The sequence below is a fragment of the Corvus cornix genome, chromosome 1A (genome assembly GCF_000738735.6).
Source record: "Corvus cornix cornix isolate S_Up_H32 chromosome 1A, ASM73873v5, whole genome shotgun sequence".
Lineage (NCBI taxonomy): Eukaryota > Metazoa > Chordata > Aves > Passeriformes > Corvidae > Corvus > Corvus cornix.
In genome coordinates, this window is record NC_047057.1 from 5,205,260 (window position 1) to 5,223,190 (window position 17,931).

The 17,931-nt window shown below is 41.0% G+C and overlaps 1 protein-coding gene across 14 annotated transcripts in view; it reads left to right on the plus strand.

The window, feature by feature from the left end:
* Window positions 1-17,931, plus strand: part of CELF2 (CUGBP Elav-like family member 2) — a 550,097-nt gene that overhangs the window by 460,381 nt on the left and 71,785 nt on the right. For all 14 annotated transcript variants that reach the window (XM_010407804.3, XM_010407802.3, XM_010407801.3 and 11 more), the window contains one exon: window positions 10,310-10,358. In XM_010407804.3, the coding sequence (XP_010406106.1) occupies window positions 10,310-10,358 (49 nt within the window). The remainder of the gene's footprint in view (window positions 1-10,309; window positions 10,359-17,931) is intronic.

Below are 17,931 nucleotides of genomic sequence, written 5' to 3' on the forward strand. Positions count from 1 at the left end.
TTTGGGGCTCACGTCTGACCTTTGAAGAAATCTGGATTTGGTCTGTGTTTGGTAACAGGGAGGAATTTAACTGCCTGTCTGCCTTCTGGAGAGGAGGGAATTGTGAATCGAGACATGTATTCCAGACTCAGAACATCTCCGTACCTTTGCTAAGTGAAAAGTGAAAACAGCAGTGGCCCCACATCATCAGTGCCAACTTTTTCTATATATTGTACCCTTTTTCTCTAATTTAAAAGGTAGAATTTCAATAGATTTTATAATTTTGATGCTTTGGGGGCTTATTTTAGACTTGCCTCAATCACACTTTTTAGGTATAAGAGGTTCTTGCTGGTACATTGTAATGCAAATAGGAGAGCTTTCCAACAGAACTTTAAAAAAGCTTTACATGAAAAAAAAATCCCATAGCCTAGAATTTGAGTTTTGTACCAAATAATACTCTAGTTTCTGTCAGACGAGGAGCCTAAGAGCATTGTTGGATCAAGGTGACCTTCCATGCTGCAGAAAGAGTCAGGCAGAAGATCCACTTAGCAAATGAACAGAAAAGTCTGTGATGGGAAACTAGGGGAGTGGCTGAGGCTGGTTTCTCTTATTGAATGAAAGCAAAAAATTAAGAAGATAAGTGTAGATGAGATAACACTGTGAAAGAAACAGAGGATCACCTGACTATGGTTTCTTGTCTTTCTGAAATGTTGCTGTTGCTAGTCATTCCTTTTAAAGGGTTATCTCCTGAATTCCAGCTTGGCAAAGGTAGAGGATATTGATGAGCATAATCACATGGTGTTTTCCCACAGCATAGTTCACAGAGGAGAACAAGCAAGCACAGAACAGCATAAGTCTTAAAATAAAACTCCTGCAAAATAAGCATTTGATATCCTGGGTGCTTTGGCCTTCTTCAGAACCGAGTTTACGTTTTGCATTACAAAAGCCATTGCATGTTTTTAAAAACCTTTCATTTAAACTAAATGTCTTCACAATCATTGGTAGCCTGAAAGAAAATTTCTTTTATTTTTGGTTGGGACTGTGTTTTTGGGAAAGAGGAAGGATAGGGCAGAGCATTGCTTTGTTTTCTTAACAAGGTACCAAAAATTATCCTAGAAGTTGATGTGGAATCAGAGGGATTTATGTAGAAAGGGAGGGGTTTCCTGTGGATCAGGCTTGAACATTAGCACCCTAAAATGGTGACCACAGACTGAGCTACTTGAATATTTTCATTGGGCAGCAGGAAAGGTCTTTTTTTAAAATGGGGACTTCATCTTGAGCCTTCACAGATTCTGAGAAGGGCAAAATTCCCTGAATACGCCCTCAGGAGTCAGTGCTCCCTAAGCAGGGAATCTGGCTTTTTCTGGGAGGAATGTGAAATCTCCCTTTGCAAATCACTCAAGCAAGAACAAGCCTCTGCTTTGCTGCCTTCCCCTTTTGAGATGGTTGAGGGACCTCTCTTTTATTCCCGTGTGAAGACTTTACGTAGAAGATGACTTAATAGGTAGCATGTTTTGGCTTTGCTCTGGCTCTGTTTTCCAAATACTAATACGGGAGCGGGGGGATGCTCTTAGATTTGAAGGGAAAGTACTCCCTTTAAAGGCTCAGTCTCCTGTTGACTTCTGGAAACAAACACCCAACTGGGGAGATGGAAGAAAGTACATCTTCAGAACACTTGAGTCATGTCCAGTGGGACACTGACTGGAAGGCTTGTGTCATGCTGGGAATTGAGTCCTGGCATCTTAGGTCATGCTGGGCAAATCCACCCAATGCAGCACAAGGCTACATTAGTTATTAGCTGACATCCCAAAGCCACAACAGCTTGGCTGGCATTTGGTTCCTCCAGCAGTCCTGGATCACTGCTTCAGGTTCTTATGTTACCTCTCAAGTAGGGTATCTAGGGAGTAGTATTGTAAAAAAACCCTGCTTGTGTAGAGTACACCCGCTAATTTATGTCTTACCTATACCTGATGATAAAATGACAAGATTTTGGCTTGATAAACTTGGCTTCAGTTGTGGAATAACTCCAGATGCATCCCATGGAGCCTCTATGCCTTTATCCCATCTTCCTTTCTGCTGAAAGGGAGAGCAGCAGTGAGTACCTTGCAGTGGTGTTAGGACAGGAATCAATTAGAGCGTGAGGAGCTTGGGCTCTGATGCAGTGCGGACAGCTTGGCTCCCTCCCTTCGGATCATCCTTCCGGGCCATGCAGCGCTTCCCTGCGTGGCACTGGGCAAGCCGCCGCCTCACTGCGCTTCACTTTCTGCTCACAAACCTGGGCAGCGATTTTTGCCCCTCGCAATTAGCTCGAATGGGTGTTAAAACCCAGTCAATTAATGTCACGGAGAGACTTCTGTTATCTCTCCGCCCCACCCCATTGACATGCAAACTTCAATTGCCAAAATGTCAACAGAAGTTATTGCTGCTGCCGATGAGATGGATAACTCTTGCTGTTAAAATAATATCTGATGTTTTGCTCAGATGTCTAATGGGTTTGCTTTTTAAGCATGGATGATGCAAAATATCCCCAAGGCATTATTCCCAACAATTTACAGAATCCCACTTAATGTCTATTTTTAGGATTGAATAGGTTCTGTAAAGGCTCATTTGTTTGAAGAAAAGATAGTTAATAACTTTGCTTTCCATGTGATTTTGAAGAGACAATTTTTGGCCACACCTCCCCTTCTTTATCTCCACTCCGTTTGGCTCGCCTGTGTCCTGGAGTTGTTGCCATTAGTGTGGGAGGTAAGAAATTAAGGAATTAAATAAATGGAGGAGAACTGCTAAAAGAGCAACAGTAGTTATTTGTTCACTAGGAAGTGAAGTTGTCAATTCTAAGATATCCAGCTTTTTAATTTCTATATCAGGGTACAACTTTTAAAAGAGACTGAGTGCTACAGCCTAATTAGCAAGTGTACAGGACGAACAGCAGGATGTGGGGGTGACTGTGGAAGGGATCACTAGATGAATTATTATTATTATTATTATTACTATTATTGTTTTTATTATTTTTTATTATTATTTTAAAGCACAGCATTGTTTGTAGTCTCTGTAACTAATGTTTAATTTAACTTGAATTTAAACCACAGAGTGTAGTGGATTGCAAATGACTGAGTTGGAAAGCTTCCAAAAGCCATTGAATTTCAGTGGGTTTAGTGTTCTCTGGTAAAACAATGTGTTTTAAGCAAGCTATATGCTTGTTTCTGTGTTCTAAATAGAAAATAATGATGTTATGCATTACCGCATGAACTATATTTGGCACCCACCAGCAATATTCATTTTCTCTTGCTTCTCTCTCTTCCTCCTTCCCTCCCTCCCCCCCTCCCTCTCCCTCTCTCTCTCACTCCAGAAAAAGCATGTATATATGTCTGACAGTAATCTAGGAGGCCAAGCAACAGATCACATTCTTCTACTACTAAAATTGTATGAATGCCTAACACAGCTTAAATCCCTTAAATTGGGATTTATGAAAGGATGACAGCAAACAATCTTCTAGCTGTGCCATTGCTCAGGCAGTTACAGCAACTGCTTTACATTTATTTGTGAGACTCTAAGTGATGAATGCACATTTGTCCTCCTTTTACCCGTGAAAAAACGAAGGTGAATGACTTCAACCAACGCTGGAAATCCAAAACTCTGCCTGTGCTGGTGAAGCAACAGGAGCATGGTGCAGGTTGGCACTTTCCTGCCTGGTGTGTGGGCATATTTGGGGGAAGAACATGCGCTAGACACTATTCCCACTGGGCAGTATGGACATGGACATCCTGTTTCAAGTGGAAGGAGAAGTATAGCTGTGTAAATGCAACCTGTGCCACGCCACTTCTTTTGAGAGCCAGAGAGCTGTCCTTTGCCTCTTTTATTCACTAGTATTTATTTGGCCTTGGAGATTATCCCCAGTTCCCAGAGAAGTTCCCAAAGCACTAGCCAGATATTGACTGCGTAATTCAAGTTAGTTTGACCCTAGAGAAGTCATTCTAAACAGTTCTTTTCAATAGGAAAATACACCTCTTTCACTTCTGGGAAACTTGTATTACTTGTGAGTCACAGGGGTTTAAAAAGCAAAACCAGTTGGCAATGAAATGATGTGAGAAATGAGTGTTCAGGAGCTCTTCTGATAGATCCTATGGAAAAATGGGGTGCTAAAAGCTGAAATGAGAGGCTTGGGGGGTGTGTGTAGAGGTATCTGCACATAGTAGTCCAGAAAAACAGTGGTCTCTGAAGACACTGAAAATCGTTTAATTCTCTGGTTCTTATGAAGTATTTTCTCTTCTTCCCCCAATCTTCTGGTAGGTCAATACATTCCCTCCTGACTTCCAGATTCAGTAAAGGTTCTCAGGAATCTGGTTGGTGTTGTTTTTTCCTTGGATTGCTGGTCAAATTAAACTCCACTCACTAATTGGATGAAGAGCTTGGAGAAAGCATTGAATTCATTTCCAGACCAGAGTTAGACAAAGAGCATAATTTTTTTCCCACTGTTTTTCATGCTGGTACCTCTTTAGGTGCTTTTCTTCTGATCTCTTTGCCTGTCTCTGCTGCTCCTTAATATTTCCTTCGTCTTTGGTTTTCCTGTTGATTCCAAAAAGTCTCTGAATTTATAATCCTTCCCCCAAAAAGAATATTAGGGTTTAATTAAAGTCTAATGTCTCTTCTTCTGTCTCCAACATTCTCTCTTGACATTTTACAATTCTGAGATGTAGAAAATATGAAATAAATCCCCTTTGGCTTCAGCAATGATTAATGCTAGCAAGAAGCAAGTCCCAAAGTGCTAGAAATGACAAGATACATGCAAGCTGTCATAATTTAATCCTATTGCTTTTTGTTTGGTTTGGATTTTACCCAAGTAACCCATGTTCTTCAAATTTACCCTTTGCTTGGGGGAAGGTTTAGCTCCATTTTGTGTGGTGTTTCTCTGCAATGTGGTCTGTGAGGGTGACAGGTAATGGACAAACTGAGCTGGGTCATGGCTAGAAACTTATTGCCAGGACAGGTAACAGGGAAGGGAGGAAGGGGACAGGTCTAAAAAAGGGCTGAGAGCTCTAGAAATCTGCTGATGGCTTTAAAGGATTATAGAAAGATGATGACAGGACAGGAATGGTAAGGAGTGAGGAGCCATGGATAACATTCTCCACACACAATCCCTCAACTCTGATGGTGAAAAGTCACATTCTGCTTAACTTTAGAGCACTGTCAGGAGGTGGTCTTTGACTGCCATACTGAGCTTGGTGAAGGTGGGGGCAGGTTTGTGTGCATTCAGAGTCCTTTCTTGTGGAGTGGTTTTCCTTCCTCAGGGCACGAGGAATGACAGGAGCAAGGCATGTGCATCCACAGTGGCAGGAACGGAGAATAAAAGCTGCTAATGGATGTAGTAATCACGTATGAAGGTACTTTTGCAATGGACCATAAAAAAAAGATTTTTCATAGTCTAGGTGGCAAGAGTTTCAGAGGTGCTGAGGGTATCCAAATGTCACAGACTCAACACAGCTGCAGCAAAATGAGCCCATCGTCTCCTTCGTCTCCAGTGAAAGGCATCTCCTGCTTTTAATCACCAAAGTCCTATGTAAGACTGACATACTCACGTTTAACAGAATACCTCTTACTAAAGTAGCCAATACAGACCATTTAGAGTGCCAAATGCCTCCTCCTACAAACCTTGCTTCCCTCAGAGAAATTGCTGCTCGCAGGAAGTCTTTAGTCTACCCAGAATATCTGAATGCCCATTTCTCTTCTGAAAATTGGTGGAAAGCAGGTGCCCAAAAGCCTTCCCAGCAAATACATTGAAAACTCGGAAATGTGATTTAAGCACTTGCTGTTGATGCAGTGGTATCTTGGAGTGTGCCAATCCCATGCTCATCCATGCCTGGAGACCATTCTTTTCCATTCACCCCTGGCACCTCAGGCTTAAGATTACACCTGATTTGAAGCATCCCCTGACTAAACAAAACAAACCGTGAGCTGATCGCCTCGTGCAATGTGCAACCACACAATAGTAATCACAGCTAATGACTCTGCTAAATGCTAGACTGCACACACCTCCTTGTTTGGTGTTTGTTTTGTATACAGAAGGTAACATCGACTGAATAACAAGGATGCCAAGTTACAGATGGGGTTGTGGAATCGTATTTGACAGCCGATTAGAGTAATCTGACAGAAATGATGACTTAATCACCACGACAGACTCCAAATTCCCAGATAGAATTCCACCCAGGTTAATCTAATTTCCTTGCAATATTTTTGCCAGAAATAGACTCTTAGCCGGCTTGTTTTCTCCCATGCAGATGTCACATGGCTTTGACAAGAATGTAAATAGGTACTGTTATTATTGTTGAAAAGATGACTTTGAGGCTCTAAAGCTGGAGAGGTTTCATGCCTTTGAGATGCATTGGGTTGCTTTGCTGTGGTTTTTTTCTCTAATGAAGTTATGTTTACATACAGCAAGATGTACTCAAGAAAACGGGGGAAAAAGATGTAACTATTCAATTGTAATTCTAGGCCATGGTGTGGTCCTGCTGCTGCCCTGGACATAGCCAGCAGACAGATTCTCATTAATTTCAGGGGGATTTTCAGGGTTGCATGTTTGACAACTGTTTCTTTGCCTTTTTGGTTCCCATGGACTGCCTCAGCACCCCTGCTTGGGATGCATCCAAGGAGAGGCAGTGATGTGCTTGACCCGGGGCTTTGGGTGGCCTCTGTGACAGTGCAGGCAGCAGTGAAGCCCCCCACTTTGCTTCCAGCACTGCCACAAGGCACTGGAAACCCTGGGCAACAGGCATTTGCCTGCTCTCAGTTGTAAAACAGTGGCATGGTGTGTTTTGACACCGACGGACAGAGAGCGCCTGTAGGAAAGGCAGGTTGTGCCCTGCTTGCTGCACAAGTGTGTTCAGTAGAACTGTAATATTGATGAGGAGAGGTTGTTCCTTACAGCCCGGACTCCAGCCTGGGTTTGATATCCCCATGCACCGTGCTTGCCAGGGGAAGCTGCCCACGCTTAGACAGAACTTGCCTGAGAGCTGTGTTGCTCTCTTTTACTGTGTGTTCTGAGCACAGGATGATGTTCAAGTCTATAAATTACTTGCTGAGGTTATTTTTCTTATTCTTGCCTCTTTATTAATTGTAAGTGTGCATTCATAAATACTGTGTTTTCATAAGCAAAGATTCCTCCAAGAAAAGAAGAAAATTTTTCTTGTTGTTCTGCGTGACAACATGACATACTGAGAAATCACTTACCTTGAGATCCATAAGTGATGTATAGCTACAATAACAGCTTTGTGATAAGACAGGAAATCCTTCATTTCGGTAGATGACATGATTCTAGTCAGTGGCATCTAATTTGAAACAGTTTTATATCATCTATAATCTTTTGGAGGGCCTGGGAAAGCACAGCTATTTTATTATTTTATAGCCTGCAGTTATACGAGGAAGATACAAAATGCACAGATTATTTTCTCTTTTGCTTATTGTAGAGTGAAAGGATAGTACCTATTTAGCTTTTGTCTCTGCCCCTTTAATTTTCTTATTCACTGCACACTTCTTTGAGAGCCATTCTTTTCTTCTCTTTTCTCTTTTCTTTTCTTTTCTTCTCTTCACCTACTTTTAAATATTTTATGGGTAGAGAGCTTATAATATGTATTGTCACGGCAGCTGTCTCTAGAGGTCAGCAATGAGTTTAATAATGAGATGCGAACCAGTGACTCTGTAAAACCCATTTCAGGTTATAAATGGCATGTTTTATTGAATCTAGTGTTAAAGGTTGTTAACGTATCAATTGGTGATGGTCAGGGTTAAACAAGCTTCAACATGAGCCCTCTCATGTTAGGAAACTGTCACTAAGGTATTTTTCCACTTTCCTCTTCGCTGAAGCCAGGTTTGTGTATCACGTCCATTTTTCTGGGGGTGTTCTGCAGTTTAAACTCTCCAGGCCAGAGCTGGATCTTTTATTAGTTTTGCACTGATTTAATTTTAAGCGCAATGGCATCACTCCCAAATTCAGCTTGATGGTGTGAAGAGAATTTGGACCATGAGTTTTTAGCAGGAACTTTTGAAATCAAGTCAAAACCCAGTGGAAGCATCACGTGCAATCTTGCCTTTTACTTCGTGAGTGTACCAGATTACTGAGTTAATGAACTTGGGGTAATTATGTGTAACAGAAGAGGATGATTTTGGATATGAAATGAATGTGCTTGTCAGGTAACTGATCTTTGTGTTGTGACCATGGGCTGCAAAACTAACTTCTTCACATGAATTTGGTCTAAAGTTGGCTTCTCTGGTTCAGGCAGTTTGAAAAGGGAGAGGTTTTTAACATTGTTAGAATAGCCTTTATTCAAAATATCTCCTCTTAGGGGCATAAAAATGCAGCTGTAAAGAGCAATAGATCCTCTGCCTACAAAAGGCCTGAATTTGGGTTGGGTTTTTCTCATATATTCTGCATATTCCTCAATTTTCAATACTTGCCTTTCTTTCCTCTATTTTCTTACCACTCCATTGCTCCTCAGAGACATCAGTAACCTGCAATGGCCTTGTGGAACAAGTTACACCTTTTTTCTTCTTTCAGTTTGTGCTTGCTGAGTGGAAATGCTGCCTCACATTCCCATGAATTTTAAGTCTCCTGCAGTGCCCAGTGTATTGTTGATGTCAGGAAAAATCTTAAGCACTAAAGAAGACAGAGAACAATAGAAGTTCCCTTTTTTCTATAAAACTGATTGAATAAGAGTGGTGGCAGACAAGTGCTGGGCTATTAAAGTCCATTTAGGAAACAAATGATTCAAAGAGAACAGAACTGTTAAAACTGAAGCAAATTTATGCATCCCAGCAACCACATCTACCTTGTGGCTTTGTCTTTCCCGAGGACACGGGGAGTTGTGCAAGCAACACAGGGAATACATTGATTTGTAAGGCCAGGGAGCGTTCTGGACAGAAACATTCACAGCAATATTTTATATTTTCTAAAGAATCCAGCAACTTTTTCCCTGGTGGTTAAGTTATTTCACCAAAAGTAATGCAGATGTGGATTTCTGTGCAGCTTTGAAAGCACATTTGATATGAGGGCATGGATGTTCTCTCCTGCTCAGCTGTTTTTGTTTCCCAGAATTTGTCATAACAGTCTTTTATTAAAAAAATGGAATTGCCTCTGACATTTTCAGGCAATACTCAGCTGCACTGTGTTGAAAAATGATACAAAAGTAGAAAGAGCATACATTTTTTCACCTGTTCACATGAATTGGTAAGGAATTGTTGAGGAGAGAAAAGGCAGTGGCTCTGCTGCTGCCGGAAGGTTTGTGCAGTCAAATCCCAGCAACTATGCAGAGCCCACGAAAGAAAATAAAAATGGGGAGATTTTTGCAAGCTTAAACGTCTCCTACATTGAATCTTAACGTGAGTTCAGTTCTGGAGGCTTTTGAGAAGCTGCAATAAAATTTCTCTGAACACACCACAGTGGCCACAGGGCTGGCTATCACCAATGTCCTGTGGAAAACTCACACACTCTGATCATGAGGGAGCCCAACTGTTGTGGTGTTATTATTCCTGAGAGAACAAAAAGACCATTTGTAGAAATTTTATTGGAGCTATCAACAGTTCAGTGTTGAATTATTTAGTAGAGAATGCTGAGGACACACCAGACCGAGTGTGCCAAGGTGGAATGTTCAGCATGGGAAGCTGCACACAGGGGTTGGTTTCCTTTGCAGTAAGAGGGACATGAATGGAGGAAGAGGTTGAAAAGGAAAGAGGATTTGGAGTTTTTATGGAAGCCGGAATTGTTACGTGTTGTGGTGGAAGCTTTATGAATGAATGTATAACGTTGTCTAAAACAAAAAGATCAGATACTAAATAATTATAGGAAGCTATTTTAGGAATCAAGACCTCTTCTTCTTTAGTCCTGGAAGAATCAGCACAGTTTTTTAATTACAAGCAAAGTTCATTTGTCAAACTCAACTCCTCTGAGTATGTTTGCAATGCTTGCTAGTTCTTAAATTACTTGAAAATTCCATCTTGGTTTTGGCAGTGGTTGAGCTCAAGGAAAAAAAGTTGGTAAAACAGAAACCAAGCATGCCATAAACTAACTTCAGAGGTCTTCTGAAACTAGATACAGCAAATTAAAGATTTATATGAGTCCTATGGGCCCAATGAACTTTTTTTTTTAATCTTCCTCATTATAAAATACTCCTTTACCATTTTATTTTTTCTTATAAGCGTATAATACAGTGTTATTTTGAATTTATATAATTTCAACATGTTTAATATTAAATTGTCTCTTTTTAGCCCTTCATTAAAAACATGACTCTTGATTTTTTATAATTATCCAACCTGCCTTACTCTCTCTCATTTTTGTTTTTAGATGCATCATCCTATTCAGATGAAACCCGCAGATAGTGAAAAGTCAAATGGTATGTGTTTAATTTATTTTTACTTAATTGTGTCTCTCTCTAAACTAAAGTAAGCACAACATTGTGAGAGTTATTGATTTACTTCTTTTGTGGTGAAAATGATAGGCAGTTTCCCTACACCTGACATGTTGGGAAGGTGTTGAGCTGCTCTGAACTCCCTATTAGCTTCTGCTTTAAAGAAGGAAGGAAATGTCCTCAAAAAAGGTCTTCCTTGTACCTGCTGTACATCATGACTCACCTCACTGCATACATCCTTCCCTTGGGTTCTCCTAACAGTGAGCTAATGTGGGAGCACCTGAGATCGATAAGATGGAGATAAAATGTCATTGCTGAAAATTAAAAATAAACAAAAAGGCATACCTGTGTTAAGAAACTATGTAAGCACATGATCAGCCTTAAACATTTGCCAAAACTACATTTTTATAGAATGATGCCATTCTGAATCTGAGCCAAATTTAGGTTTTAATCATGTGCTTCATTATGAGCTGGGAAACCCACTTTGGAGCTCTCTGTATACTTATTCCTCAAAACGATTGAAAAATGAATGCTATAAAGACAGTAATATCCACTTGGAATACTAGGGTACTGCTTAAGTGGATGTATATGACATGCAAAATAGATGGCAGGCTAAGTCTATTAACCATGCCTGGTTTATATATTCAGGGAAATAAGATAATCGAATGGTAGCGCAACTTGGCGGCGTGTGATTCTTTAAAAATATATACGTGTATATTTTGTCCCTTGATTTGTTCCTGTAATTTTCTAAAATATATGTTAAAGATATCATCTGCCTTCTTAGATTGCAAGAGCTTCATTTTCCCATAAGGCCCACATAATCAGAGCTGGTTCCTCCAACAGGCATCTTTGCACCTCATTAATTAGTAATCAGGGCAGAAGCCGTGCACTTAGAGATCTACATACCTGCAAATGTAAATTATGATTGGGCTCTAAATCTCTCCGCAAGGCTTTTTTAAGGCTTCTTTTTTTGCTAATTGTAGTGCATCCCTTTTTCAGGCTTCTCCAAGGATTATGAAGTTTGGAAGGAAATTAAAACTTCACATTATGCTAGGTTTCCCAATATGATAGCTTTCCAAACAAAAGTGGCCATGAGCACAGGAAATATGAGCTGTTACCCATTTGTACAGGAGGGGGTGTTCTCTCTCTCAGGTTGGAGTCATAGAATCATTGAATATTCTGAGTTGGAGAGGATGGATATCTGTCCACAATGATTTTCAAAGTCTGATTCCTGGCGCTGCACAGGACAATCCCAAAAATCCCACCACGTACTTAAGAGCATTGTTGAAATGCTCCTTGTGCTCTGTCAGCCTTGGTGCTGTGACCACTGCTCTGGGGAGCCTGTTCTAGTGCCCAGATACCCTCTGAGTGAAGAGCACTTTCCCAGAGTTTTAGCAGTAATTTCTTGCTGTCTTTGAGCGCTCAGAATAGAAGCCAAGGCACCTGGACGGGCAGAAGGACTGAACTTTTCAGGCCCCACTGCAGTCAAGGAGAACGTTGCTTTTGGAATCCAAATTCCAGTCCCTCATATTTAGTGCTAGCAGTGGGCACAATTATCCCTTAGGCACAGGAACACCGGCCTGAACCCTCTGAACTAAGTATGGCCTCTACGGGTTCTTCTTTCAAAGACAAATTTCACCTCAATTTCCTTGGCAAATTAGAAAAATAAGAGGCAATGGGCCAAAATTGACTCCCAGTGAGTTACTTCTTCATTGCCTGAAGTGTTTCTTTCTAAAGGAGATTGAACATATTGGAAAAACACTGTGGGGAATTGTGCAAATTCTGTCTTTCTCTGCAAGTAGCACCTGCTTGGAAAGCAGGGTAGGTTGGCTCCTGGCTGCTGCTGTTAGTCTGGGGTTATCTGCATGAAACTCCTGCCTGCACTGTGGGAATACTCTCTTATTTTCTGGCATCTATTCCAAGCATGAAAATCATGAGGGATTGGGTTTTTTTTCTTTTTTTTTTAACTTGCCATTCTTTGTATTTTTGAGGAAAACAAATTGTCAGTTCAGGGGTTCCAGGTGTCAAATTAAACATTTTTTAAAATTTAGACTCCTGAAGTGTGTGGGGACTTTTGATAGGCATGTTCAAGGGGTTGTGAACTACTTTTTTTTTTTAATTGACTGGAGAAACAGAAGGCAAAATAATACCACAATGATGGTAATAATGGTACAGCTCCTCAGAAAGGCAGGGCGTAGGCATGGGGTTCGTGGAGTGGATGACTGCTTTCCAGCAGCTTGGAGATCAAGAAAGAGAAAAAACAGCAGCGTGGGGGATGTGGAGATTTGTTTGGCACATGTTTCCCATATGCTCCAGGCTATCCATCTGAGGAGGTATATTATCCATGCCAACAGCAAATTGTAAACTGTACCTCTTCAACCAGATTGGTAAGTTCAAAGGGGAAAAGAAAGAAGACATGCCAAGGCATCTTGGTTTTCATGATCCCTGGTGGTTGAGCTTTTGAGGAATACTCGAATCTCTTTGATTTCTGAGTCACAGGAGGATCCCAGTGGATTTTATAGGTAAAGTCGTGTTTCTCAGTTTACAGAGAGGTTAAAGAAATTTTCTTGGTCAAAAATTTCTTGTGGAAAGATGTGTAGGACAAGTTGGACACTACAATTCTTCTGAGCTTGTACATGTTTGTGAAGGATTGATAGACCTGTTCAGGTTCCATAGGGAGGAAGGAGAGGTCCTCTTATTCAACTCACAGAGGTTTTTAAAGAACAGTATTTGCTGTGTGATAAAATGCCCCCTCCCCATATTGTGTCCCTTGTGCAAAAGGTTTGAATGAGCATCCAAGCCAGAGAGTACCAGGATGAAATGCTCCTCCTTTTCCGTCACTGTTCCTGCCCTTAGATGTCTACATCATCTGAGATAACTGTCCCTTGGCGCCAAAGGCCAAACTCACCTCATGGAAACTGGGAGATGGGTATGGAAGGGACACCTCCTGCACACATTACTTACCTGCACCAGGTTGCTCAGAGGCCCATTCAACCTGGCTTTGGACACTTCCAGGGATGGGGCTCCACAGCTTCTCTGGGGACCCTGTTCCAGCAGTTCCTTCCCTGCCTACAATGTGTATAAGTCATTTCTCTGCTCATGCAGATGAAGCAAAGCTCGATCTCTTCCACAAAACTTTTAGCAGCTCGAGTTGATGGGGCAAGACTTGCCCTCAGATTTAATTGATTTGTCTACCCAGGAGGATTCTGAAAAGCTTCTTACTGCTGACAAATGTAACATCTCTGAAATATGCAGATGATGAATTTTGTAGTGTGTCCTGGTCTGATCACCCAGTAGGTCTGGTCTGATAACCTTTGTGGAAGTTGTTTTAACCTATCTACGAAGTTTTGGTTGAGGATTTTCTGCCAAAACACATGGTTTTGACTTTCCACCATTAGTAGATTCATCACTCACAGTATTTATCCTTTTAAGGACATTTTCCCTTTTTCAAACAAAGGGGGTTCCTCCAGTCTAATGCTGAAAAACTTGCAAACACCTGCTTGACTCTAAGTTGTCTGTGGCCATTAACATGCTACAATTTGCAAATGCTTAAATGTGTCTTGGATCTGGATTTGAACACAGTCAATACTTTCAGGCACAAATCCTGCAGACAATATGCTCTTAAATGGATCAAAGCATCACTGCTTCAGTGAAAATGACAAAATCCTCTATTTTAAAAAAATTTTAAAGTAGGGAGGAGGATAAATGAGTAATTTATAATTTGTTTTTATTTATTTTATTAGTGGAAAATTTAAAAAATAATTTTGAAATTCTAAGTGGCACAACTTTGCCGATTTGGAGGTAGTAATTAGATGCCATATGTTAGCACTAACACATAGAAAAGTTGATAATTAATGCAGGCAGCTCCAGATTCAGGTGTGACTTTGACAGATTGTATGCAAGGGGTTTTCACAGGCTTACAGCTAGGGATGAAAAGTCTGGCTTCACCCCTTCCCTTCTATATGGGAGTGAAAAACCAAAACCAAACCAAAACAAAAAAACCCTCCACACCATTTATACATAATTAGCTATTTATCTATTTTCTTAAAAGAGAAGGCATGTTCTGGGGAGAAAATGCATTCTTTATCTGACTGGACTCCTCAGAAATACAATAAAGAGTTATAATTTTGATATTTCAGAATTTTGGAGATTTAGAAGAGTGAAAAGAAAAGTTTGTTGGATCTTCAGGGAGATTTCCCATTATTATTACAGGGTTTAATTCTTTTGTAGCATTCAGAAAATAATCTCTATTCCTTTATTCTCCTGGCTTAGCCTGCAAGAAATGCTCATTACTGAAGCAAACTGAGTAAAGCTAAAAAATTAGACCCTTCAGGATGTTATTCTGCACATTGGATGTAATGCTGTCAGAAGACAGGAAGTTCAGTTTGAAAAGTTCCCCCCCCCAGCAGAGACAAACTTAATCTCAGATAACCTTTGATGGCTAACGCAGAGTTCTAGGTTCAAACATGATGCCCAGACACACATGCCAGTGATGGCAGAGCTAGCCTTGACAGGGTTACAAGAGCAACTCATTTTAAAACAGGTATCTGCACTTCATCACTCAGGGTCCCTGCATTCTGGCAAACCCCACCCCAAATCCAGCAGGCTTAGCACTGGATGTGTCACTCAAACTGCCCTGGCAGCACAGCCCACCTGCATTTGTAATGTGTTAGGATGGATTAAAGGTGAACCCCATCATGTGTTAATCAAGAAACTGTGCAGTTTCATGCCATCCTTCCTATAAAGAGAATTTCACGCCTTGTTTACTGTGACCTTCTGCCTGCTTCTGCTCCATTAAGGAGGGGCACTCAGCCACCCCATCCTACCTGCTACTTCCAAACTGTTGTATCTACTTCATTCCCACAGAGTGGTGCAAAAAAGTCAGAAATTTCAACTAATCCCATGAGTGAGGTTCAGAAATAATGATATCAAACACACACCAAAAAAGTTTTGATTTTTCTGGATTTTGGCTTGTTGAAACCTGCCCCAAGGGTGGGAGAGAGTTATCAAGCAGCAGTGAAATGCTTATGAGATATGTGCACACAAGTGCTGGCCCATGCACACTGTTACCCTTCTCCCATCCTTCTTCTTTGCCTGCTCTCGTTGCCCAAAGCACTTGCAGCTCCCAAGCTTTGTCTGGTCCCTCAGAGCTCATTTATTCCTTCTGTCCCTGCAGCTGGAGCTCAGGACATCTAGGTGTTATCATGATGCCCAAGATCTGGGAGTTGGATGGAAGGTAACAGCGTCTGTCAGTCTACTCAGTCAATGTAAAAAATCTGTAATCTTCTGTCAGTAGCAGGGGAGAGACTGCCCTAAGGCATCCGCCTTGCTGGGAGAGGTGAGATCCATCACTCTTTGGAGGAGCTGATCTCTTGGCATTGCCAACAGCCAGTTGAGCTGACACTAAAACTGTAGGTCACTGAAGTTAGGCCAGATGGGTTTAGGCTGCCATCCTTTCTCTAAGCAGCAGCATCTGTCCCAGTCTCAGTGCTTTGCTGGGTCACATGTATTTAATGCTGGGCTCCTCATTTTGCAGTCCGTGGGAGAAACCCAACACGCACAGGAAAATCCTCAGGCTTGGCAGATCCAAAGGGAAGTTTGCTGACATCTAAATACATTTGACCAACACTTCTTGTACTCTGTTGTCTGTTTGATTCTCAAACCTTGCCTGTGTGGCAGGTAAGAATTCATTTTAGAAAGAAAGAAGTGGCTGACCGAAAATGCAGAAATAAATCCTGAAAATCAGTCTTAGTGAGGTGGAAAAGTATTCTGTTCTCTGTGTGGGAATATATTGTTAAAAACTCTTTCAGCCTAATAATATCAGATGTTCTATCAGATGGAGTGAAAACATGGCATTTTGATCTTGACAATTGTCACTTTAAATGTTTTTTATGCTGGGCCCCTAGCCAGAAAAAGAATAGCAATTTTCTTAAGCTTCAACACTGATCAGCACTGACTAATGGCACTGAATGCAGAGCACGTCATCGTATCAATATGTTTTCTGTACTCTGAGCATTCTTCATGACATCTGCATTTTTAAGATGTACAGTACACAGGAGCTGGATGTTTAATTTACTATAAAATCACCCTCAAGCTGCAAACCTGCAAATCATGTTAGTTAAATGGCATATTTATAGGTTTACTAGCGAAACCGAAGGAGGCCGGTGGGGAGTTTGTCGCCTGCTACTTTTTGGAAAAATAAAACAAAGCCTTCTGTTTGCATCTCATTTCTTTTGAGTGTCCATGTGAATCTCTTTGGTTTGAGGCTTTGTCCTGGCACCGAAGCAGGACCCAAGGGGCCTCCTGTGGCAGGCATTTGTCCAACTTAGCCAACAGCTATTTTTAAAAGAAGGTTGGAACCTAGTCACCCTTAGGGTAGACCTGCACACTGTATTTCAAGCCTAAGATCAACCCAAATTTAAACTGGCTGGTACTAGCTGACACAGAGACACAAAATGAGAGGTTTGTAACACAGAGCAGAAGGCAATTCTTGGAAATGTGCTTGGCACCAAGGCTTCACCCAGCCTGACCTCAGTCTGTGGTGTGGAGAAATCCAGACCTGGCAGCCCAGCTGGGTCCCTTGTCTCAAAACTTTTCATGCACCATGGCCACAGTCTGTGGCTGTTGTCGTGGGGACAGGATGGCCAGGGAACTTCCTCAAAAAGATTGCTCAAGGCAATACAGGAATTGTCTGCCGCTAAGTTACAGGCATCCTTTCACCAGCAGAAGTGGCTGCCTGCACTCCTCTTGTAGCTGTGAGCAAGGCAACTCAGCTTTCCCACCCTTAAAATATTAATTAGTAGCATCAAGGTCAGCTATATATTATGAATCAGATGTAAAATTCCATATATATTTATATATATTTATGTATATATAAATATCCCAATTTGTAGGTCTTATTTGCAATCATGCATTTTCAGCTCCTGATCTGTATACAACTGGCTCATCCCATGCATTCATCATTTCTTAACCCTTTCTGAAGGGTTCACCTGCATGTGGAACCTCAAAATAAAGTGTAAATGAAAATGTTCAGTCTTGAGGAATCTCTGCTGAGGAAAACATCTTCCCCTGGGTGTTAAATTCACACCAATTTTCTTGCAAGCTTGTAGAGTGAGACGCTGGGATTGAAGGGGCTGGTCTCTGTTTTGGGTTCTGAAAAATGCATGGGTTTGGTGCTTGCTTGTATAAAAGCTACCAATACTTTTTAAAGTCAGCGATTTAAGGAGAAAATTACTTCAAATGCTTCTCATGATCAATAAACATGAACCTCTTCTTGTTATTCTTGAAATTATTAAATGCACTGGAAGTGTTGAAATATAACACAAATAAAATCCTAGGAAAAAATGGACGCAGTTCCTTCTTCCTCAGCTGCAATTTATTCCATTTGACAAACTCATACTAATACAGGAGACAGAGTTAGAGAGCAAGGGAGGATTCCTTTTTTTTTTTTTTTTTTGTAAGCCCAGAAATGAAAATACTTCATTACAAAAATAATTTGCACAATAATAGAAATAAGTAAGTGCAGTGCAGACTCTCTGGAGTAAAGCTTTCCTTCCTT